At 40.6% G+C, this 24,211-nt stretch overlaps 1 protein-coding gene across 20 annotated transcripts in view; it reads right to left on the reverse strand.

Annotated features, from left to right (window-relative positions):
• CADPS (calcium dependent secretion activator) overlaps window positions 1-24,211 on the reverse strand; it is a 625,900-nt gene that overhangs the window by 96,991 nt on the left and 504,698 nt on the right. For 14 of the 20 annotated variants that reach the window (XM_060239424.1, XM_060239431.1, XM_060239435.1 and 11 more), the window contains 2 exons: window positions 21,379-21,520; window positions 1,511-1,657 (listed from right to left, as the gene is read on the reverse strand). In XM_060239424.1, coding sequence (XP_060095407.1) covers window positions 1,511-1,657; window positions 21,379-21,520 — 289 coding nt within the window. The remainder of the gene's footprint in view (window positions 1-1,510; window positions 1,658-21,378; window positions 21,521-24,211) is intronic. The other 6 variants (XM_060239432.1, XM_060239433.1, XM_060239440.1 and 3 more) reach the window with 1 other exon arrangement.

Below are 24,211 nucleotides of genomic sequence, written 5' to 3' on the forward strand. Positions count from 1 at the left end.
AAGAAAAGAAAAGCTTAATCCTGCTTTTGGAACACAGAGTATTTTTGTTTTAAGCAATTAGATACCCAGGAATGCAGTAACTTGTATTTGTTATTACAACATGATGACACCCATCTGGTTCCAGAATTTTCAAACAAAAATTAGTCTCTGGATTGTTTTATGCTTCCTATTTGAAGAGCTCACTGGGTTTTTATACATGGAGAACAACAGTATGTGTTTGCTTTCAACCTGATGAGCATAGTTGCTTATGAATTTGACTGCTCCTTCATGACATTTTGAGCTGTGAACCCAAATTCATGCATTCACAAGTATGTTCCATTCAAGCTGTTCAATTAAACTTACTCACAAGTGAGCATCTTGAGGCTTGAGGCCTTGATTCTTATCTTTTCAAAACAAAACAAACTCTCCCCCAAAACCAAAACCAATGTCACAGAGCATGCACAGAGAGAAAATTAAATTCTCAGTCACTGTTTACATTTTACTGCCTAGTCTATCCTCCAGCAAGTCAGCTTAGCATGAATATGAGTTTCATTTCATAGAAATAACAATGTCAGTATTTTTTTTCCAAACCAGGAACTATTTTTTAATTAAAAATTGATGTCCAACAAATCATTAATATCATTTTCAAAATCACATCAGTTTAATGGAAACCACTGATAGTCGGAAGTTTATATACAGATCCTGTTCCTGGAATGACTGATCAAAAAAGTAATGTAGAAATTTGTGCCATTGTTTAGACTTTGTTACCATGGTCAACACATAGAAGGACAGATATTAAACTAGAAAGTCTGTAAATGTTCACAGAAAGAATTCCATTAGGTGTATCAACTATGGGGTTTCAGTTAGAACCAGCACAGTAAAATGGTGAGAGTACCGGGCTAGGATTTGAAAGACCCAGATTCAAATACTCACTTTGCCATGGAAGCTTACTGGTTGACCTTGAGTCAGTCACTGTCTGTCAGCCTAACTAACTTTCCACAGTTGCTCTTGTCATAAGAACAAAATGGATGAAGGGAAAACACTGATGTGAGCTGCTTTGGGTTCCACTGGGGAGAAAGACAGGGTATGTAGGAAGGAAAGGTCACTAGTGCCAACTTGTTATTTCAAGTGTTCCTGGGCAGTTGAAGATTTTCATGGCATGGTGATAAATAACATTGCCCAATAATTGCTCTAGGTTAAACTGATATTAAAGGGACAACTAGAAGGGCCTGTTTAAAGGCCAGCAACCTTAGCTGTAGTTCTAAATTACTTAGGAAAAGGACCCAAGAACAGCAATGTAGGGTGACGTATATTTAACCCAAACATCTGTTAGAACAAGAATTTGTTTCTTTTTTGGAAATCATTCAGGAAAGCAGGAACAGATGGGAAATGTTGGGTTTTTAGACCATTATGTATCCATGAATTTTTTTTGACAGCCATATTTGTATGTTTAATACAGAGAAATGAACAATACATATCCATGCCAAGATTACTTTTGATTTACATGAGATCTATTGAACTGAATACACACTCAGCATCATAGATAGCAGCCATCCATGACGGTGCAGAAAAGGTAGGCATTTGGGGAATGCCTAGTGGGATGTTTACTGGCAGATTTGGAACTTTAGGGAGGTTCACATTTGGTAGATTCACATTGGGCAGATTACTTGTTAAACTCCTGTGGAAGAAACAGACAGAAAGAAAAAATACCATCACGATGACAATGCAGATGCAGCAGAAGCACGGTGGCACTTGTAAACAAATCTGCAAAGTTCACAGCAAGACAACAGTCAAAGACCCAACCAAAAACATTTCAGAGAGAAGCATGAGTATGGAAGGCTTAAAGAGTGGGATCGGGGATGGGGGGATGGGGTGGGGAAGCAGTCTGCAATTTAAAAAAATGCTGAAAAAGAAAACAGCAAGGACAAAAAATGAAAGAAGAAACATTTATAAAGGATCAAATTAAAAACATCCATACAAAAGAGTGTAACCTGTGGTTCTTGATAATTATTCAAAGCACGTCAATTAGCTTCTCATTTATCAGGAAAAAACACACTTGAATTACCCAAATGTAGACTGGAAGGATGCAATTAATATAAATACATGAAAATACCCAACAGGAATCCTGAAAGGTTTTTTTTTGTTTTGTTTTTAAAAGATAGGGTTTAGCCAATGTGTACACAATCAGAATGTCCTTTCTCCAGACAAATGATTTTTTTTTGTTGGACACAGATAATAGTATTCTGTTTGTATTTCAACAACTAAATAGGGCTGCCAACCTCCAGGTGGAACCTTGAGATTTCTCAGAATTGCAAGTGATCTCCAAATTACAGAAAGAAATTCCTCTACAGAAAATGGCGGCTTTGGAGGGTGGACTCTATGGCATTATGCCTCACTGAGGTGTCTCTCCTCCCCAAACCCTGCCCTCCCCAGGATCCACTCCCAAATCTTCAGGAGTTTCCCACCCACCACAGCTGGCAACTCGACAGCTGAAACAAACATCTATACTTTCCTAAGGATCATATGTAAGCAATGAGTACATGCAAGTTCCTCTGCCTGCATGTACTTTTCCATTTACAACAAGAGAGTAGGCAGATATATACATGTAAAGGGATGCATATGTATTATAGCTGTGTCTTTCATTCTAGTCAATGCACAGGTACTCCATGTGTGCACCACAGCATGATGTTGCCATCGCAGGAGCTTATTCGTTATTACTTGCTAAAAGTACCACTAATTCTGCTCAAAAAAGAAGGCTGGGTTTCTGATTTTGACTGTAGTGAAATACAACCAGAACAAAATGTGTTCAGTTCTGCAATAATTCTACAAGCCTAGACGTTATGGGCCAAGCACGGCCATGGTGTTGGAAAAATTTAAAAAGCTAAAACTTTACAGGATTGAGTAATCTCTCTTGAAGAACTGGGCCTTCAAAAATTTGAGATAGATTTTAAAAGAGGGCATGGAACTCCATCAGAATTCTAGATGAAAAGCATTTCGCCTAATCCTGGGCCCCATGTTTACTCAAAACAGCAAGTCCCTCTGAATTCAATGGAATTTATTGCACAAGAAAATGTGCATATTATTGAAGCCATGCAGACTAATCTTATGCCAATGTCTGCAGAAATAAATCCTGCTAATATCAGTAGATCTTACTTCCAAGTAAATGTGCAAAGTACTACATCTATTATCATTTAATATTCTCTGGATTGTGCTGAAAGCCTGACACTTCATTCTAGAAGAAAAAAATTACCAGAAAAAAATTACCAGAAACCAGTTTTCAAGATTAAGCACTTCTGGTCTACCAATAAATCAATCCTACGCTATTTCCTGGAGTATACTCCCAGGAATGTGACTTTACTATTGCAGTCTGAGAAATCTGAAAGGTTGGTTTGAACCCCAATTCAGTCCCAAACATCACAAACAACCTCCAGTAGAACTTGTCATCCCCAGTGTGTAGTAGTAGTAGTAATAATAATAACACCAGCTCAACTCCAGAAGACAGTGTTGCTTGGAACAGCAAGAATCCCTATGAAGATGCATCTGCACTTCCCAAGAACTTGGCTAGATCTCAAATTGCAGAACACCATCTATCTACTAGTCAAACATCTGACTGTGAGAATTAACAACAATAATGTGCAGATATAATCAGGAACAACAGAAGGCTTGTAAAGTACTCTGCAATTGAAAAGCTATATAAATGATTAATAATAGCACTTTTAGTATATTGGTACACACTGAGTTTTGTGTACATTTTCAATGTGATGTGCTTGTAACTGCCAAATATTCTCTAGGACTAAAAATGGAATCTGCATCTGCCAATCTTTCCTAGAGAGCAAAATTATTGTTCAGCATTGTCCTGGAGCATTAAGCATACTGGAATTTGTGCTTGCTGTTCTGGAAGTCCTTAACAGCAACACAAGAATAGACATATTCATTTTTTCTCCTTCTGCACATCAGCTTTCTCTACCATCCTGCATTTAAAATGTGAATTAACAGTAAAGTAATGGGGGCCTGAAACGAAGCAAATCCAAACAAGAACTTGGGTGAACATATCCAACATTATGGATTATACTTTCAGCGAGCTGCAGTCTAATTGATTGCAAGAAGTTTTGGGAGGACATGGATTTTCCCCCCATTCTCCCTCTTCCAGCAGTCCCTTTAACTTTCAGGAGGTGGATGCCCAGAGTTGTGGAATCCATATGGACAAAAAACAGAGCAGCGAGGAGATAGAATTGGTTACAATTGCTCCCTTCTCTGCATGAAGCTCTGAAACAAAAGGAAGAGCCTGCAGGCCTCACAAACTCCTCTTCCCCCTTGCCTCCATAAGAAGGATTCTCCATTTGATTTCCACACATATCTGAAGAAGTGAAAAGCCATGTGAAACTCCTATCTATGGTCTTTAAGCTGCCACTGGACTTTCGTTTTGTATTGCTACAACAGACGAACTCAGCTATCCCTGATGTGTTGAGTAGACCCAAGTTGGTGTATGAAGTCATACAGGGAGAGGTGGTCCATTAAATATATGGCTTTCACATCATAAAGGGGCTTATATAATTTGTCTGTCTTAAATACACTATAATTTAATAAACTGCATATTTTAGATAAAATGCACGATGGAAGAGAACCTAAGTATGTAATGTAATGAAAGAGAAAACAATGTCCTGTTATTTAACACTAATATTTTTATGTAAAAGAAAATATCTTATAATTTTGGTATCAAGGAATAAACTCTTTCTACAGTCTACTGTGGCATCAATGGGAAACAAACATTTTAAAGACATATAAAGCATTCACTAAGGACAGCTGGTTACAGCACACATATTCAAGAGATGACAGTAAAAAATAGTTTCATATCATCTATTTCTTATACAAGACAAAATGATTTAACTACCATCTGCCCATTTCAAGAGATGTGAAACTTCTATCTGTCCCTCTATATTATCCATCACAGTAGGAGATCAGTTAGAAAACCCCTTGCAGTTGTATTCAAAACATAAATCCCATTGCCCTGATTCAAGAGTTATACATGACACAGCCCGCAGGTAGTGATCAATGTTTGTAGGTTTAATTTCTTATTTTATTAGCTTCATCTTTCTTAGGATCACTGATCAACCAAAGTGGCAAATGCAGTTCAGAAATAAAACACTGAATCACGTTGGGTTGCACAGCAATGATGAACATGGATCGAATATGGAAGAGCAAGAACCTCAGCCTTAACAACCAAATGTAGTCTGTGCTACTGTGTTCCCCACAGCAACCTATGGCTGTGAAAGTTGGACCATGAAGAAGCAAGACAGGCGGAAAATTGACTCATTTGAGCTGTGGTGCTGGAGAAGGCTTCTGCACATTCCTTGGGTAGCAAAAGGTGATGAATAAGCAAGTATAGGACCACATAAAACCAGACATGCCACTGGAAAGAAAAATTACAACACTGCAACTGATTTATTTTGGCCATGTTATGTGGAAGAACTCACTAGAAAAAGCAATTATGCTTCGACGGGCTAGTGGCAAAAGGAAACCAGGCTGTCAAAGAACACAGTGGCTAGACGCTATAAAAATCAGCACCAACCTGAACATGGAACAACTCAAAGAAACAGTACAAGATCTGAAAACATGGAGAGCTAGCCCATAGAATTGTCAAGAGTCAAACATGACTGAATGGTTAACAACAACAAATAAAACCTAAGGGTTGCATCAGTGCCTGTGTCCCTTTCTTACATGCCCAGAGAAATGCTGATTGACACTATGGGGTCAGTGAGCAATTTTTCTCTAGGCCAGTTTGGTGAGGGATCCTGGAGGTTTTTACGATCTTCTGGGCATGGAGCAGGGCTCACTGGGGATGTACCGGGGGCGGGGGGGGGGAAGGGAAGTGATTATGAAGTTCCTGCATTGTGCAGGGGATTGGACTAGATGACCCTAGAGATCCCTTCCAAATCTATTATTCTATCTTTCAGTTTTTTGTCAAAATTTAATTAACACTGGAGATGTTATATATCCATATTTTACAATTGTCTGAAATGGGTCATGGCAGGAGCTGGGCAGCTATGGGTTAGGATCCAAAGAAGTGAGACATGCATGTGCAGGAGAGAATTTTTTCTCCAAATGGACATAAGAACATACGAGAAGCCATGTTGGATCAGACCAATGGCCCATCCAGTCCAACAGTCTGTGTCACACAGTGGCTAAAAAAATTATATATATACACACACACACACACATATACACACTGTGGCTAATAAAAAAAAAATCTGGCAATGCATATGATGCTGGCTACTGCATGCATTGTAGTTCTGTGGATCCAAGTCACTGATTCAGAACTGTACAAGAAGTAATATTATCTGTATATGCTCAAAGAGGAGGAGTCACATCTTCTACTCAGTTCCTTCTACCTGTTTGGAAAAGGCAGATGGGTCAAATGACTGCACAGATGACCACTCAAAGAATACCAGTTACAGGTAAGCAACCTGTTTATCCTTTCTCATGGTACCTGTACATAATATTGATGGATAAAGCTAGAAAGATGATCTACCTGGAGGTGGGCATCAGGATGCTCAGAATGTTGACCATCCTGAGCAACACAGGAAAAGGTCATGGCCTTTTCTGAAGGCAGAAGATCAGTGCCCCATGGAGATCCAAGGAATGCATAGACCCCTGTGTTTCAGAGGCTGGGAAGCAGATATGAAGGCTAGGCCTTAGGTTCGGAGGAATCCCCAAAAGATCACTGTTGGTAGAAAGGTAATGTCTGGTGCAAGACTACCATAGATCCTATGGATGTGAAAGGGAGGGTCTAACTGCAGAGTTCACTGGCTCTTCTTGATGAGAAGACTGCAGCTAGAGTTGTTTGTATTTCATAATCCTTAGATCATAGGTGGCTCAAATGGTTTATCCATGAGTTGGGTAAGAATCAGCTGAGAGTCACATGTAGGTATTGATGGTGTCACGAGGAGCCAAGAGAGGCCTTGAAGAACAACAGGCAGGGTGAAGAATGAATGTCCTTGAGTGAAGAGGTGTGAAGTTGAACTGGCAGCTAGATGGACCTTCAGAGAAGAGCATACTAAGCTTAGGGAATACAGAGGAAACAGTTACTTCAGAATGGAGGTCACATCATGTGCATGGATCCCATTCCAGTGTTGAAGCATAGATCTGAAAGCATTCCCATGTACAGACTTTTTAGTGAATGGGTTTCTGGTTATCTACCTTAGGATATCATAAGACAATGTTGGAAACATCCTCCAGGCCACTAAGTTTAGGACATCAGCATCCAGAAGCGTATTGTTTTGCTGTGGGGGATTAGTAGTCTAGAACAGGGGTGGGGAACCTTTTCTGCCAAGGGCCATCTGGATATTTATAACATCATTCGTAGGCCATACAGAATTATCAACTTAAAAAACAGTGCTCCACCGAGGGAGAATGATTCAGGTTGGCAAAATTAATGCAAATAATTGTTTTTCTATTTGAAGTCATGTGGGGAGAACCTAGTTCAGCACACACACACACCCCAGCCTGCCGCCCTAGGCAAATGCCTAGGTCCAGGCATATTAGACCACATCTCCTAAAATTAGCATATTAGGTCACACACTCACTAGCATATTAGGCTACACCATCTGGGATAATCATGTGCAAATTGAACTGGTGGTAGCTGGCTCCCACACCTGCCTCCCTCCCTTTAGCTGCTCCCAGCAGACCTTTAGAGGCACCCATATACCCCAGCAGCAGCCTTCACAATGCCCACAAGAGGGGGGGGGCTTGGCCCAGCAATCCCCAAGGGCCAGACCAAGTGATCTCGAGGGCCATAAATGGCCCTCGGGCCTGACTTACCCACCCCTGGCCTAGAAGAAGAAATTTTGCACTTGGACAGCTGAAGTACCTTGGTGAACTCAAGTTTCCTTAGAATGAAGTTTGGAGTCTAACAGCACCTTTAAGATCTACAAAGTTTTATTGCGAATGTAAGCTTCAGTGTGCTTTTAGCACATGAAAGCTTACCTTCGCAATAAAACTTTGTTGGTCTTAAAGGTGCTACTGGACTCCAACTTTGTTCTATTGCTTCAGACCAACATGGCTGCCCACCTCGTTGTAAAGTTTCCTTAGTCCGTAGGGAGTGATCATGTTGCAATCTGTACATTATCTATGCTTTTGTTGACTTTGGGGATGGCAGGGATGGGAAAGCATATACAGAACTGGTATCTTGTCCCCTGCAAGAAGAAAGCATTGCTCATGGAATGTTCAAGGTCTAGTCTGGTTCAGAATTTCTGGCGCTAAATTGAGACCAACACTTCAATGGCATATACTGGTGAGGTACTCAATATCCCATGCAGGCCCAGTGCTAGGGGTTCTGGCACCCCTAGGCGGCAGCCTGTTTCCCGCCCCCTGTCTTTTCTCACGCATGTGCAGCGCACCAGTTGGCTCCCTTTGAAGCAGGGGTGGGCCAGCCTGAGTGCTTGTGGGAAGCGTCTTCGGGCGGGGGGAGGCAGCGGGCATGGGGAGACGAACGTGACGCAGAGACAGACATGATGCAGGGAGACAGGAAGTATCTTCAGGCGTGGAGAGGTGGGTGCGGGGAGGTGGGGGGAGACGGATGGCGGCGGGCATGGGGAGATGGAGGGCAGCAGGCGTGGGGAGAGGGGGTGCCTCATGATGCCCCTATGCCAAGTGGCACCCGAGGCAGCCACCTACTTGGCATACTCCCATGCGCTGGCCCTGATCCCATGCATCCTTGTGTATCGAGATGTGTGGTGCTGAGGATATCCAACTCCTGGATACCATTTGAGTAAGGTTATTAGTAGGCTGCTTATACATGGATCCATGTGCATGAAACACAGGGCAGATGGATATCTATAAAAAAGGGTTTTCAGCATCACAATATTGCATTCATAACTAACCTCAGTTATAGAGTGATATGGTTAGCCAACTTCAGTTGGTGATAGAATCTGCACATTTTCAAGTTGACTGTGCATTTTTAACAGGCAGTAGAAAAGAATAAGAATCCAGTAGCATTTTAAAGGGTATGAGCTTTTGTCAGTCACTGCTCACTTTTTCAGATACAGCTAGAATGTGAGTCCATCTGTCCTATATATTGGAATGTGGAGTGATTTCAGATGCCAAATTACATTAGCAGGCAAATGATAATACAAGGTGTGATTGGATTAGGTGTGATATGCAGAAAGGTAGTAGGTGCTACTGGAGTCTTACTCTTTTCTGTTGCTACATACAGACTAACACAGCCAACAGTCTTGATCTATAATCCTGAAACTTTACCTTGTCCCCCAAATTTGCATTAAATCACAACACAGCACATTCCTACTCACAATGTTCTGGGAATCAAAGTCAGGATGATAGTTCTTTGAAAATATAGAGAGACAAGCGATTTTTCTGCTAATCTGATTAATGCTGCTTAAAAGGAGCTGCATTCTGCTGCCTATATTCCTCACTACACTGATATCTTGGTGGCTGTTGAGCAGTGCAGAAACTAGTGGAAAAGCTATGTTGGCAGGATCCCTCACCTCATGTGACTGTGTACATTAAAGCAGTCTGGGAACAGATTTAACTTGCATATTCAGTGTTTTGGAAAACTGTGTTAGGGCTGCTGTCTTGCTTTGATTCATTTTCCCTGTACAGTTTTGCCCACACTTACCAGCTGTGCAACCTTTTAAGGAACAAGTGTACCCATATAGATGAGTTTTGCAGTCATTGCAGCGTGTGTGCAGGAAAGAAAAGGAGCAGCACATTTACACAGGATTTGTGGAAATCACTGGTGATTGCAGTGTTTATCTGCATGTATGGATTGTGTTATTTCTAAGATACTATGCAGCATCTAGCAATCAAAATATTTTTTCAAAACTACAGTCTCATATACAGCCATCTGGCTAGGTTAAATAAAGGGCTATATATTTCAGCCTTGATTTGTAGGCAGACACATTGCAAGATCTGTTTTAAATACTCTGTGTTGTGATAGGAATTCTTGGCCTGCACAAGGTAATGAGATCCCATCCACTCAATTTGATCTCATGATTCAGAGCAAGACAGCAGAAGGCTCAACAAGCCATATGTGTGCCCTGCTTTCCCTGTTCAGTCAAAGTTGAAATCTTTCTCTGACTCACCAGTGAAAGGAGATATATATTTGGTGATATTTTTACACCATTTGGAGGTTATATTAATGGCTTTGTTATTAACTTGGGTTATAAAACCTTATTCTAAAGCAGTATTTTTGAACCACTGGCCTGTAAATTGTTTCTCAATAATCTTTGGCTAAAGAATAAACTTAGCTCCCAACAGAGGGGCAGAAAGCTCCTAGTAAAGGATGAAGTCTCACTATAATCAGCAATGGGAATTTCCGTCTCCTTGCTAGGTGGGAGGAGCACAGAATGAAACAAAATGCTTCCTTTGGAACATGTCGCATTCACAGTTTTATACAGGGTATGTTGAGTCCTGAAGTATGCAGGAAGGTACTTCATCCTGCTTTCTTACAATGTTGGAGGGCTAGGCTTGCCTGTTCTTGTCACATCTTGGAACCTAAACAGAGTTCCAAGTACTTGGGAGGGAGGCCACCAAGGAGGTCTACCTCTATGCAAAGGCAGGCAATGGCAAACAACCTCTGAACATCTCTTTTGAAAAATCCTGTGGAGTCCCCGTAAATTGGCTTTAACTTAATAGCACTTTCCACCACCAAAGACTGGAGGGTAAAGATGCTAAACAACTCTTTATTTGGAAGGTATTCAATAGCTGGGAACTACCGCAGAAAATATTCCTGTGTTTGACTCATCTAACTTCTACAGGCAGTTGTGTTTAGACACCTAGAATAGGGTCTCAGATTTTAAGGAATGGTGATGTTAATAAAGGACAATAATGGTGCATTCACACTACACTAAATAATGCATTTTACATCTGGATTTTTGCTATTCTTACACAGTAAAAATCCGACTGTAAAACACATTATTTAGTGTAGTGTGACTGCAGCATAAATGTCATCTCTGCCAAGTTGTAGAATGTAAACATAATTTTAAAACAAATCTATCATTCAGAAGAGATAAGAAAGCTTGAGGAGATTCATTGCAATTTGTGCATATGAAAATCAACTGGCTAATAACCATCAAAAGTATGCCTCCCATTGGGACAGAGGAGAAAGAATCCAATACATCCACATCTGAACTTCACATAGCATAGCCATTTGTGCGTGCGTGTGTGTGTTAGAGAATATATACAGATAAGTATAAAAATATGGAGTACAATCCAGCTAAAGTTAAGTAGGTTTTAGTGGGAGAGTTAGGAATGTAAGGAAATGAAGATTTAGGAATATATTTATGTCTCCAGATGAAACTAAGGATATTTAAGTGAGCAGAACTATAATGGATTGTATCCAGGGGAGTCACTAATAAAGTTAGCTTGAATGGCATTTTATAAAAGCCTTTTTTCCACAGAAGATTTTGTATAGAGGGTATATGAAGAGTATATGAGAATAATACATGTAGTTTGTGTCAGTTATTTATACATTATTTTCATCAAAATCAATGAACCTTTTCCATCATTTAGAAACAAGTTCCTTAACTTGATTAAGAAACAGAGATGACCGTACAGAAGCAATAAAGTATTATTCAGAAGAGTCTTATAAACAATAGAACATATGCCCCCAAATAATTTTTGGTGACTATAATCCACAATCAACTTGCTCCTGAGTAGATAATAGGACTACATAGGTAACAGGAAAACTGAAGACTGGTTCAGAGTCCTGCACATTTTTAAAAATCAAAATTAATCTTAAACCATGAATTGAATGCATTTCTTACCCATACAATTTGCTATTATGACTATCACCTAAAATAAAACATACAACTTTTCAAGTTACACCATACATTTTTAAATTAATATCTTTTCCCAAACATGTTTATGATATAAATATTACAACATAGATTTTTATAGCAGAAATTTTTAAAAGCATTTTGTATTATTGCACTATGCTCCAGTTGAAGGACAGTCTTTCCCTTAAAAATAAAATTCCCATTGGTATGTTTTGGTATTTTTTTCAAAGAATATATAGGGAGGAACAGGTTGCTTACCTGTAACTGGTATTCTTCAATTAGTTATCTATGCAGTCACACATATTGGAACTTCAGTTTACTCAAAGTATTTATCAGAACTTTCTAGAGCCAGCCTTAACAGTTATTGCTGGTACTGATTTCTCCCATTTTGAGGACACATGCCTCAAAGCAGTAGTAGACACCTCTTGCAGGGAAAGTGGGCAGGTTGTTTGGCTGCCCAGGTGACTGCTCAAAGAACACCACTTACATATAAGCAACCTGGTTTTCCTCTTTCATGGTCTCTGAGCATCAAACAACATGGAAAAAATAGCAAGCTGAGCTAATTAGAAGTGGGAGCAGGTGAGATCAGGAAAATAAATCATTAGCAATTACCCAGCTGAAAGATAGTTCCTATCTAGTTCTCATGCTGCAAGTATAGTGTTCCACAAATATAGATGGTTGCAACCAGATGGCAGCTCTGCACATGTCCAGTATAGACACACAACTGGCAACAAAGGAACATACTGCAGTTCAAATTCTATCTATGAGACAGTCCATTTACTGAAGCACTGAGAAAAAAAAAACTTTCCACCATCTCTGTGAACCACCATACCAAACAGTTGGGATACTATCAGAAGGCAGTAATTCTATCTCAACACAACACAAATTCTCTGTGAACATTTAGCAAATGCAGTGCCCACTGTCCATCCAAAAAAAGATTAGGAAAATAAACTGGAAGAAGAAAATCATAAGTAAGGTTAAAAGCAGACACTATTCTAGAAAGAAAGGTAACTTCAGGATAAAGGTAGATTCACATGGGTAGCTGCGTTGGTCTGAAGCAGCAGAACAAAGTTTGTGTCCAATGGCACCTTAAAAATCAACAAAGTTTTATTCAAGTTATAAACTTTGTGTACCTTGAATAAAACATTGTTGGTCTTAAAGGTACCACTGGACTCAAACTTTTTCTTCAGGATGAAGGATCACCTTCCTATGAAGGATCACCTTCCTATGAAAAAGGTACAGAAAATTAGCCTTAAGGACACTTAACCCAGTAGATCTCCAGGCAGATGTTATTTATTTATTTAGAAAATGTATATGCCACCTCTTCAGAGACCTACTGTTGTTATTACAACATAAGAGAAGCCATGTTGGACCAGGCCAATGTCCCATTCAGTTCAAAACTATGTCACACAGTGGCCAAAAAACCCAGGTGCCACCAGAAGGTCGACTCGTGGGGCATCAGGAGATCAACTAGTAGCGCAACAAGGAATGCAGTCTTTAAAAACTGATATCAGTGTCTCCAAGGGCAGAAAGGATGCTTCATGAGAGAGGACAGGATCAGCTGCTGATCGCAAGCTGGAGCATAAAAAAGGGAAGGTGGGCTGGACCATACCATGCGCTTAAAAAACTATTTAATTCTTGTGAAAACTACAGTAGCCTTCAAGAAGCAAGCATTAACAAACAAAACTTCAGAGAAACTATACCAAGAAAAAGCCCTATCTAATCCACCCCCACCCTTGACAATTAAAACTACATCCTTGTTCTTTTTATTAAAAATGCCCTCCTGAACTGAGCTAGTCAGGCAGGACATTCCACCATGTGGGAGCCACAACATAGAATGCTCAGGTACAGGCACCCTGATGGCTATTCTGTACTGAATGTATTGCTCCCACAACAGACAGACAAGTGTGCAAAGAATCTTTGCGTTTGTGCCCTTTTGCTAATTGATTTAATACATGGCTTTTGTCAGTCACTGTTCAGACTGACTTGCCAGGTAAAGGGTGATAAAAGCCTGTATAGTTTTGGAAACAGGCAAGAGCTCCAGAATGCAATGACCATATGATTGCAGCAAAGGACATCCCAACCCCATGCTGTATTTATGGTAATGGTGTCTGAGGCAGAGAATCAGGAAAATTGAGGTTTGTGGTGGTTTGTAAGAAACCGTGAAATTCCATGAACTTTTCACTTTCCTGAACTGGTTAATGGTTCATTGGTTCATCAGTTGAGGAGAACTTCCAAGGGGCCATTTTAAATGCCTTCCTTTGCAACTCAGCATGCGAAGGGAAGGCATTTAAAGAGATCTACGCATGCATTCCATTCACTCACTGAGGCATGCTGCTGCCGCAGCACAACTCAGCAATTGAAGGGAAGGGTAGACTATGTAAGGATACCCAAGTAAGGATAGACTATGATACACTGATGACATAGAGATGCCAACACCACTGCCATGGTTTTCATAAAAAACTCTGGGGGAAGCTGAAAGTCTCAGTAAAAGGACTTTATATTCATAATGACAGTTTCCAATGGTGAAATCGAAATACTTCTGATTCTGAGACCAGCTGAAAATATGGAAATATGTGTTCTTTAAATCTATAGATGCAAACCACAACCCCCACAAGAGAAGGGGAAAGATCACAGAAAGAAACATCTTGGGATGAATGAAATGGTTAACGCTCCTAAGGTCTAGTGGGTGACACAATCCCTTTCCTTTTTTAGAACTGTGAAGTAGTAGAAGACTATTCTGAGCACAGAAGAGAAAACAGATTTAATGGCATCCTTCTGTACAAGTGATGTGACCTCTTCCAAAAGGGTAGGGTTGGTGCCCTTCTGTAGAAGTGCTAAGACTTCTTCCAAAAGGGAACAGCAGATGAAAGTTGTTTGAAAGACCTGTGTTATAGGAGTAGCAGTTTCTATTGTGTGTCCTGTGTGATCCATAGTTAGCATATTTTATTGGAGCTGCATGTGCTTTCAAACTTCAATGCCATTAAGTCAGACCTTAGAACAGCAATCCAACCAATTTATGGAGGCATGCAATTATTCACAGGCATAATATTTTGGGAATGGTCCAGAATTAGAATCAAGTCTCAGGTCCATCAGTACCAAAAATGACAGATTCAGCCCATGAGATCGGGGAACAGCCATTATATGTTGACAAAGCTGATTTCCAAATAGTAGCTCTAACACGGGAAGAAAGGTTTCTTCTCACTTAATAAGTCTCAGAGAGTGACTATAGATGTTCCTCAGCCAGGCAAAAACAAACAGTGAGTGTTTTGACACCATTTAAAGATAACACACAGGACTATAGATGAGAGGAAAAACATAGACATGGTGACCAGTGTAAAAATACAGGCAAGTGGAGAAGTCACAGTCAATAAAAAATCACAGCCTGTGGAGGCTGAGAAACAAAGAAACAGACAAAAGCACAGCTCACAACTTCCAAGGAAAGGTCTAAGTGATGCTGGTGTTGCAGAAATCAAAGGAAAAACTGAACAGGAACACATGGCTCCCCTACTTCAGGCATGCGTTCAACTGTCTCTCTTCAAGATGGGTGGAATCAGCACCACAAGTAACTATTAAATTTAACTCTACAAGCTTCCAGTTGATACGCTGCATAGGTTCAGTTTCTGTATGTGTGATGCACTGAGACCACAAAGAAGAAGGATTAATGCTGAATTGTCAGAAATCCATAAAATGGATATTAGAGAAATTCAGAGGCCTTTACTAATCTGTCAATGAAACATGGAACTTCCCATGTTCTAGGTTTCTGTAGGCACTTCTGACCTATGAAAAGATAATTCCTGGGTTTGTGGAAATCTATGTGGAGGAACACCAGTGTGTATTAGGGGATTTGAATAAGGAAAGAAAAAGGGGTGAAATGGTTTTCTCCTCCACTTCCACAAACTCTGTTCTTCTGGGGAAGGGGGTAATTTCAGCTCTTTCAGCCTCCTCGCTGTAGTCTACCAACCTACACAGATATCCTTCATGTGAGCCTTAAGCTGCAGGGATACAGAAGAATGTGGAGAAATTCTCTGTGTTCTATGTACAGACAGTTGGATAGAAAATAGAGTTTGTGTAATTACTATGGATGGACACAAACAGAGAAATGAACTATGGTTCAAACATGAGCCGGGTCAGTTCATGGTTCATTTTGAACTGGTTCATTTGGTTGCGTCATTCTCAGACCTAAAATGAACTGCATTTTTTCCATAGTAGTTCGTTTGGTTCATTTTTGTGGTTTGTTCTCCAGATAGCCTGGCTCTGATTCAATCAATTCCTTGGCAACACTGTGTGAACTTGTGAAGAACCCTAGAAGCACCCAAAGCAGTTGTCCATAGCTCTTCCGCTTATGAGTCATGCCCAGGCATTCAGACAGACAGCAAATATGTGACCTAAATGCTATTCAGGGGGAAACTACCAGGAAGGACCAGGTGGCTTTTTAATCTGGATAGGAGGTATCTGGAGATGGGGTGAGAACAGGTGTGGCTCAGAGGGCAGATATGCTTGTGTGATCACACACATTTAATCTGAATGGGAGGGCAGGGCTAGGTTGGGGAAAATCTCTTGTGTGAAAGCACCCTTGCTGTGGTTTCAGGGACTGACCCTGAAGCTAGAACTGAGCTTTCCTGGTGGCACCTGCTTTGGGGGGCTATAAATCAAGCATCCCAAATTCAAAATTCAAACTTGGAGGGCTGGTAGAGGAGAGCCTGCTGCAGACTTCCTATGAGTTTTGCATCTCTAACTTGCAAGGTGTTCTACCACCTCCCAAACCAAATGAACCATGAATCGTTTTGGGAAATCAAATGAACCAACAAGAACCACTGGTTCAGGTAATGAAACGAACAGCAAACCAACACGAACCATGAATCGTTTTGGGAAATCAAATGAACCAACATGAACCACTGGTTCAGGTAATGAAACGAACAGCAAACCAACATGAACCACAAGTTTCCTGGTTCATGCCCATCCCTAACCGTGACATTTTAAAACTACAAAACCAGATTTTGTTTCATAGACTTACCTTTGTATATCATATGATCTTAGGATAAAAGAGCAAGTTTCTTACCTGCAACTGATGTTCTTCAAGCGGTCATCTGTGCAGTTATGCTGATAGGAAATTTAGGAGTGAACTTCTGGCTTCACCCACTAGGAAAACCAGGTAGTAAAATGCATGCTAAGAGCTTTATTTCCTACCCAGTTCTTATTTCCAAGATGAAGCAGAAGGAAAATAAGTATCTGTTCCAGGAAATGTGGGTGAATACATAGATTACACTAGAAGAACATAAGTTATAGGTATGCTAGCTACTGTTCTTCTCTGTGGTCTCGTGCATCATACTAATGGGATAAGACTACCAAGCTGACCTATCAGGAGGTGGAAACAGGTGGGTTTTACTGGAACAAGGCATTCAGCATACCTTGACTGAAAGCCATGTTCTTTCAGCTTAAGTATCCAAAGCATAGTGATGTACAGGTTGCCACTTAACGTTAGGAATTGGTATGTTGTGTGCAAAGACTGCAGAGCTCACCATGGCCATAGCAGAATGACATATAAGAAGGTCTGGCAGTGGCTGCTTTGCCAGCTGGTAACAAAACGAGATCCATTCAGCTGATGAAACAGCTTTCTCTTTCAAAGGCAAGATCCTGTATGAGGGTTCTGGCTTCCACTCTCAGTGATGAGGAATACAACTAGGTATGGTGGCATAAAATGACAACCCTTGCCCATGACTTGGTTCCACAGTCTGTGGAATGGAGAGCAATGCTAGGCTGCTGTTTGGTTACCCTAAGAGCTTCATCTTTAGAGCACTGATGGAGGGATATACATACTGTGAGAGGAGATAAAAGAATAGTTTCATTTCCCCTTTAGAAGAGGTGTTGGTGTGACTTACAAGTGTTATAGTTAGCTATCTTGAGGCTCACATCTGCAGAGGAATAGAATTTATGACCCATGTTGTCTAGAATGGGTCTTCTGTGTATTCTTGCCTTGACGACAAATGAGTTGGGGTTTGGTTGTGTAATGAGGAATGAAATGCTGAATTGTATACACACACAAAAGGTATTTAGCTATTTCTGGAGCAGGTGAACGGTGATAGCTCCAGGAGTATTAGTCCCAGAAGTACTTAGTGATGTAGAAGAACAGAGTCTGCCTCTAGGAAAGGATTGTCAATTAATCATAATAACATTGCTCTTAGTTTATACGGATGAGTTACAACAGGAACACTTCCAAGACCATTCCCTGGAGCAATGCTAGCTCATCAGCAATGAGAAGATGTTGATGGAAGAGTCTTTAATCTGGTCCTCAGAAACTGCACTTCAAGAGAGCGCATCATAGCAGAGAAGGCTAGTGGTGCTGGGAAGGCAGACTGGAATATCTCTAAATTGGGCACAGTTGAAGAGTACTTAGATTGGTCAAGTTATAATGTTCATGGGATTCTTGATCAAAGTTGGAGGAATGGGCAGGGAGCCTAGTGTGGATACCAGAACAGAAGAGGAAGTCTTTTCTATTGTCCTTATGCTTCTGCTACTTGGGATCTACCACATAAAAGGAAGGTTTTAAGTTACAAGGATATTTGTAGAGCTGATGGGAATATTTCCTGTTTAAGAGGAGATAGCCATTTCTGAAGATGAAACCAAGGGTAACTTATAGCTGGTTTTCAGGATGTGATTGATGGGAGGTGGTCTCCAATGGTGTTGAGAGGGAGTGATTGACAAGACCTGACAGGATAGTCAGTTGCAACCAGCTTGTTCAGTGAATATCAGACAATGGGGACAGGAATTAACCTGTTCTTCTCCCAAACATAGCAGAAACTTGATGTGACTGTCAGTAGTATACAACTTGCAGTAACAGGAGATGCAGCACTTAAAGGTAGTCTTCTGTGTCATAACAGAGGTGAAAAGAGACATGGGAGGGAGAAATAGAGAAAAAACCCTGCTAGTCTTTCATGTCCCATAAGGAAGAAATGTCCTGAGACAGAAAAAGCGAACAAAGTCCAAAATCAGATCTTCCTCTCTATTTGTGTGTGTGCGTGTGTGTGTGTGGGGGGGTTATAAAAAACAGGTAAACTAATGTGGTGAGAAATGTTCCTTAAGATGTCTCCACTGAGACAAAAGCCTGGATTGCAGTGTTTAAATTCTGGCTCAAAATTCATTTTAGAACAGATCCCAACAGCCTTCTTGATTGTATGAAAAGAGACCCATATATTTCATCCTGGACAGCAGTGCTTCTGTCTAAACTCAATCAATTGGGGTTAGAGGTAGATGATTTTTCTACCGCTGATGAGTCATATATCTTCAGATGTATTAAACTGAGACTATGGGAATCGGAGGAAACGAAATTACGGCCAACTGACCCTTATATTTGCTCTCCAGCTTCCTTAGGTCTTTATGCTTTTTGTGGCAAAATGCCCAATTATCTATCAGACCTAACCACTCCAAGTCATCGCAGGGCATTTATGTTGGCTAGACTAAACGCGTTTCCCTCCAAAGTTTTACAAGGGAGATATCAGCGAGTCCCTTTAGCCGACAGACTTTGCTCCTGTGGAGCAAATACCCCTGACTCAATCCAGCATATATTGCTTGATTGTTCTTTATACCATAACCTCCGTAAAGATTTATTTGGCAAGCTTTCTTTTTCTCCAGATTTGTCTATTCTGCCACCCTGTTATTATTTATTGAGTGATACTGAGGGGGTGGTAAGTGAGGCTGTGGCAAAATTTCTGGCTGACATCCTTAAATTTAATTCTGACCATGTTTGAATGCATCTGTAAGCTCGGTTTTATTTTGATTTTATCTCCAATGTTTAAATTTTTATATTCTGTGTATTTTTATCTGAATCTATTATGCCATTAAAGGTTTGGTATGGTATGGGTATGGGGTCATTTTTTCATATTTCTTAGAAACAACATTTGTTTTCTTTTCCAAAATGTAGGGTCTGGTAGAACTTTTTTTTTTAAAGAAGGCATGTGGTAAGGGAGAAGTGTTGTGTGTGTGTGTGGGGGGGAACTACCCCCAAGTTGCTTTTGATTTCTTAAAAAAAAAAAGCTGCATCTGAAAAAGAAAAACAAGCATAACCTAAAAAGAGAGGGGAAGTAATGGAACTGAACGTTCACTATTTCTTTCTTCCCTTTTTTCTGTCCGGTAACAGCCCTCAGAGGCCAGTCAAAGTTGTCTGAGGCCATGGACATAGAATCTGGACCTTTGAGCAGCACTCATGCAATCCAAGGCATGTCTACTCAGAAGTAAGTCCCACTATGCTACTTGCTTACTCCCAGGTAAGTGTGCACAGAATTTCACTCAATGGTAACTTTGTGAATTATTTTGTTCATTATGCTGTGAATCTGCTGCCCTGCTTGCAACGATCTTCTTTAGTTTAATAGGTGAACATTTGCCTGCCAGAAGATTTAACAAAGCTTTTCAGATAGCTCTGCTTACTTTCATTAATAAATCCAAAGGAAATGGAAAGTGCTAATTTTTGAATGGTGTAAGTATACAGAGGGGATTTAAATAAAAGATCAGTATCATGTTGTGCTGAATGTTTTATGCAATACATATGAACAAGATGTAGTAAATGCTATTGAAATTATGGAAAAGAAAATATGCATGAAAATAACCTAGCAGATAGATTGAGCTAAGTACTGACAGATTTACTCTATCATAAATTAATGGGAATTTGGGGTTGGAGAGAGGAAGCTTTCTCTTTAAAGTACCACAAGGTTCTGCCTTTGTTGAAGCAGGCTAACCTATCTACCACATTTGAATCTATATTCCTAGGTTAAGGGGGATTTACCTGTGGTGAAGAGGCTAAAGAGGGTGTTGTTCATCTGTGGGCAGCCCAAAGGGACTCTAGAATCTTGAGTAAGGGGGAGGATGTGGCACTCCTGGAATTCCTACTAGTGTCACAAATGTTTCTGGTTGCCTCCTTGGTCAATGGTTTATTTTACTTAAAAAAAAAAAACAGCCATCTTTCCCATAATGGCTTAAGTTGGTCTACTAACATATTCAAACAGAGTATATAAATACACCACATCAAAATAAAAAATCTAAACAAAAATGACGATATTGTGGAGGGATTGGACTTTACAGCTGGGTAACAGAAAATGGTAGCTACAGTAGAAAATAGCAGCTGGTTACCAAGCCCTACTTTGTTGACCTTGGATCCAAACATCAACAGCAACATGGAAAGAACCCACAGGGAAGCAGTCACAATGTAGCTGCCTAGAATTGACATTATGCCAGCTCATTGGTAGTTAGGGTAGCTTAGTGAAACATTTTACATAACACTTGGACAGACAGGCAGATATGTCAACACAAATGTTTAGATCAGTACTAGACTACTAAGAGCCACAAGAATCAAGAAAAGGACAGTATTTTCATTCACCCCAATGGTTCAATTAAAAATTAATTAAAAATAACTGCACAATCTAGTAGTTTCTTCAAACTTGAATTTAAAAAAAGTCTTATTACTTTTGAACTTTAAAAAAGTCTTATGATCTTAGCACTCAACCAAAAAAATAAAGTATTCATAGAGCATCTGTTCTAGTATTTTACTGATTCATGTGTGTATGAGTCCTCCTGTACCCGAAAACTCCAGTTGTATCAAAGGAGGTTTCCTTACTTTACTGGCTCCCATGACTCCCGCTCAAAGCCCCTGTGAATTGATTGTGCAATTGAGGATTCCATGAGATCCACATATCTAACAACAAGCGGAGCAAACAGGTCTTGAAGATGTTTGTGGAATTTTCCATTGCATAAATTATCTAGGATAAATAGATACAAGTATAAGAAATTTCTTACAGCAATTAACAGTTGTATTTATTGTACAGCATATATTTTGAGCATAACTTGGTTGAACAATATAACTCAATCAGCAAAAGTCCTGCCAGATAATAAGAATTTTTTTCATCAAACCACAGACTGTCTTTGAATTTCGATTGACTTCATTGGGTTATGATAAAGTACTTGCAGAATTGATTTTTTTTTACTGAAACAATTACATCATTCTCTTTAGTGCCAATATTTAAACAAAACAACTGTTATTTATGCATAAAATGTATTAAAAATTGCACCACCATAAGTACTAAAAATAGTATGTTTTTATGTTTGTTATCCTTTTGAATCTTGGGGAGGAGCTATGTCTCAGTGGTAGAGTATCTGCTTTGCATGCAGAAAGTTTAGGTTCCAGGTTCAGTCACCTGGATCAGGTAGTAAGTGATGTGAAAGATCTTCACCTGAGATGCTGGAGAACCACTGCCAGTCTGAATAAAAAATATTGACCTTGATGGACCAGTGGCCTAGTTCACTATAAGGCAGCTTCATGTGTTCAAGATCTTAGGATGCATTTAACACTACAAATGAAAATTGGTTCAGAATCTTTGAATCATGAAGCATCTTGTAGTTTGTTATGATTGTGGAAACTCTGCCAGAGATCCCTACCATCACTTCCACAGAACTATAGATTTTTTGTAGGGAAGCTGTAGCATTTAAACTGTTTTGTGTTTGTGGCATAGAAATGTCTTTATGCAAAAAAGGGGTTTTTTTGCATAGGTCACTCAAAACTAATCATGACGTTTACAGGATATGGTGCCTCACATTTTTCTTGTTTATAATTCACCTATTAATCTTATTTTGACATCAGTCATTCATATATCTTTGCAACATTGAGTTCAATAATCTCTATCTGCCATCTGATGACACCAGGCTCTCATAACATACACAGTATTGATCCATAAGCTGGGAATCACTGAATAGGATTTTTGACAGAAGTTGGAAGAAAGATGTGAGGAGCAATAGCAAAACCATATATACATGAAAGGGACAATTTCATGCTGATTTAAAGGCTTTTTTGAAGTTTCTACTGTGCCTGAAGCAGGGATTGGGCAGAAGGGGAGAGAATGAAGGATGACACAGACATACTGGATGGGGAAAAATCAGGCCACAATTTCACTGATTACAGGTTCCTCAGGCCTTGGTGCAGCATAGACTGGTCACAATGGGGTACAGATGACTGAACACTGACAACAAATCCCTTATCTTGCTCTCAACTAACCTAGCAAACAAAACTAGTTTTAGGGCCTCTGTTCCTGTCTGTTACCAGCCTCTTGATGGTGTGGCCAACAACTCAGCACCAAAAGGGGGTTCATGAACCTTATCCCCCGACCCCTTCAGAAGGACCTCCTTTTAGGGTCATGGAGGATGCCTACCCCTGCACACACTGTACAATGCCTTAATGTCAGTAACTAGTTGTGAAAGTTTTGTCCATTTAATAGATAATCTTACATACAGAGAACACACATATTTGCTATAGGGAAGGCAACCCCCCTCCCTGTGTATTAGTTAATAAGGATCATGGGTAAATTTTTTCCTAGCCTTGCAGACCAGTGGCCACTGTAGACACAGCAGTTAAAATATAAAAAGATGGGGTGGGAGGGTGGCTGTTGCTGATGGAGGCTTCTGAATGCCCAGCCTGCTTGCAGCCCCTCTGGGGCTCCCCCGCCCACTAGGCAAATTAGGCATTTGCCTAGGGTGCCAGGAGGGGGGTGCTGAATTGGGTTCCCCCCCTCCTGGTACCCCAGACAAATGCCTAATTCATTGCCTCCCCAGTGCACTTAGAGGAGTGACACCAGTCTCCCTTTACCCGCTTTGATACGGACATTTCAGTAAAGCGTTCTCTTAAGAGAGCGCACAAAGTGACAAGGCTTCACTCCCCTCTCCCTTCGAAGGGAGTGGAGAGCAAAGCCTCATCACATCGTGTGCTCTCTTAAGAGAACGCTTTACTGAGATGCCCACTTTGAAGCGGCTGGGTGAGAAGGAGGCTGGTGTTGCTCCTCTGAATGCTCGGGGGGGGGGGGAAGGTGGTCTGCCCGCTGCCTCTGCCCCTCGTATGCTCAGAGGAGTAATGCCAGCCTCCCCCTTACTTGGCTGCATCAAAGTGGCATCTCAGTAAAGTGTTCGCTTAAGAGAGCGCACGACATGATGAGGCTTGCTCCCCCCCTCCGTCCTTTACTGAGATGCCCACTTCAAAGTGACCAGGTAAGGGGGAGGCTGATGTCATTCCTCTGAGCATGCAGAGGGTGGGGGCTGGAGTGTGGTGCCATGTTGCAGCACTGCAAATATGGCAAGAAGGGAAGGGGGGCGGAAGGGGCGCAGTACGTGGAGGGGGCGCAGTGTGCCGAGGATGTGGTGCGTGGAGGGGTGTGCGGCATGGCAACTCTTCCTGGGCCCCCGCACACCCTAGGGGCAGTCCTGAGCCCTTTCTTTTAAACACCCAGTGCAGGCAAAATTGTAGTCTGCTAGTCCTACCTCACACTATAATTGTTAGGAGGGGAAATAAGTTTCTTTAAAATTCACTTTTTTAGATATAATTTTGGATTTTCCCTTAATTGACTTGTTTTCTTTTTAAAAACAAGGATTCTCTTTGAAGAGAAATCAACACAGCCAATTGTAACTTC

This window comes from Heteronotia binoei, chromosome 5 (assembly GCF_032191835.1).
Source record: "Heteronotia binoei isolate CCM8104 ecotype False Entrance Well chromosome 5, APGP_CSIRO_Hbin_v1, whole genome shotgun sequence".
NCBI classification, from domain to species: domain Eukaryota; kingdom Metazoa; phylum Chordata; class Lepidosauria; order Squamata; family Gekkonidae; genus Heteronotia; species Heteronotia binoei.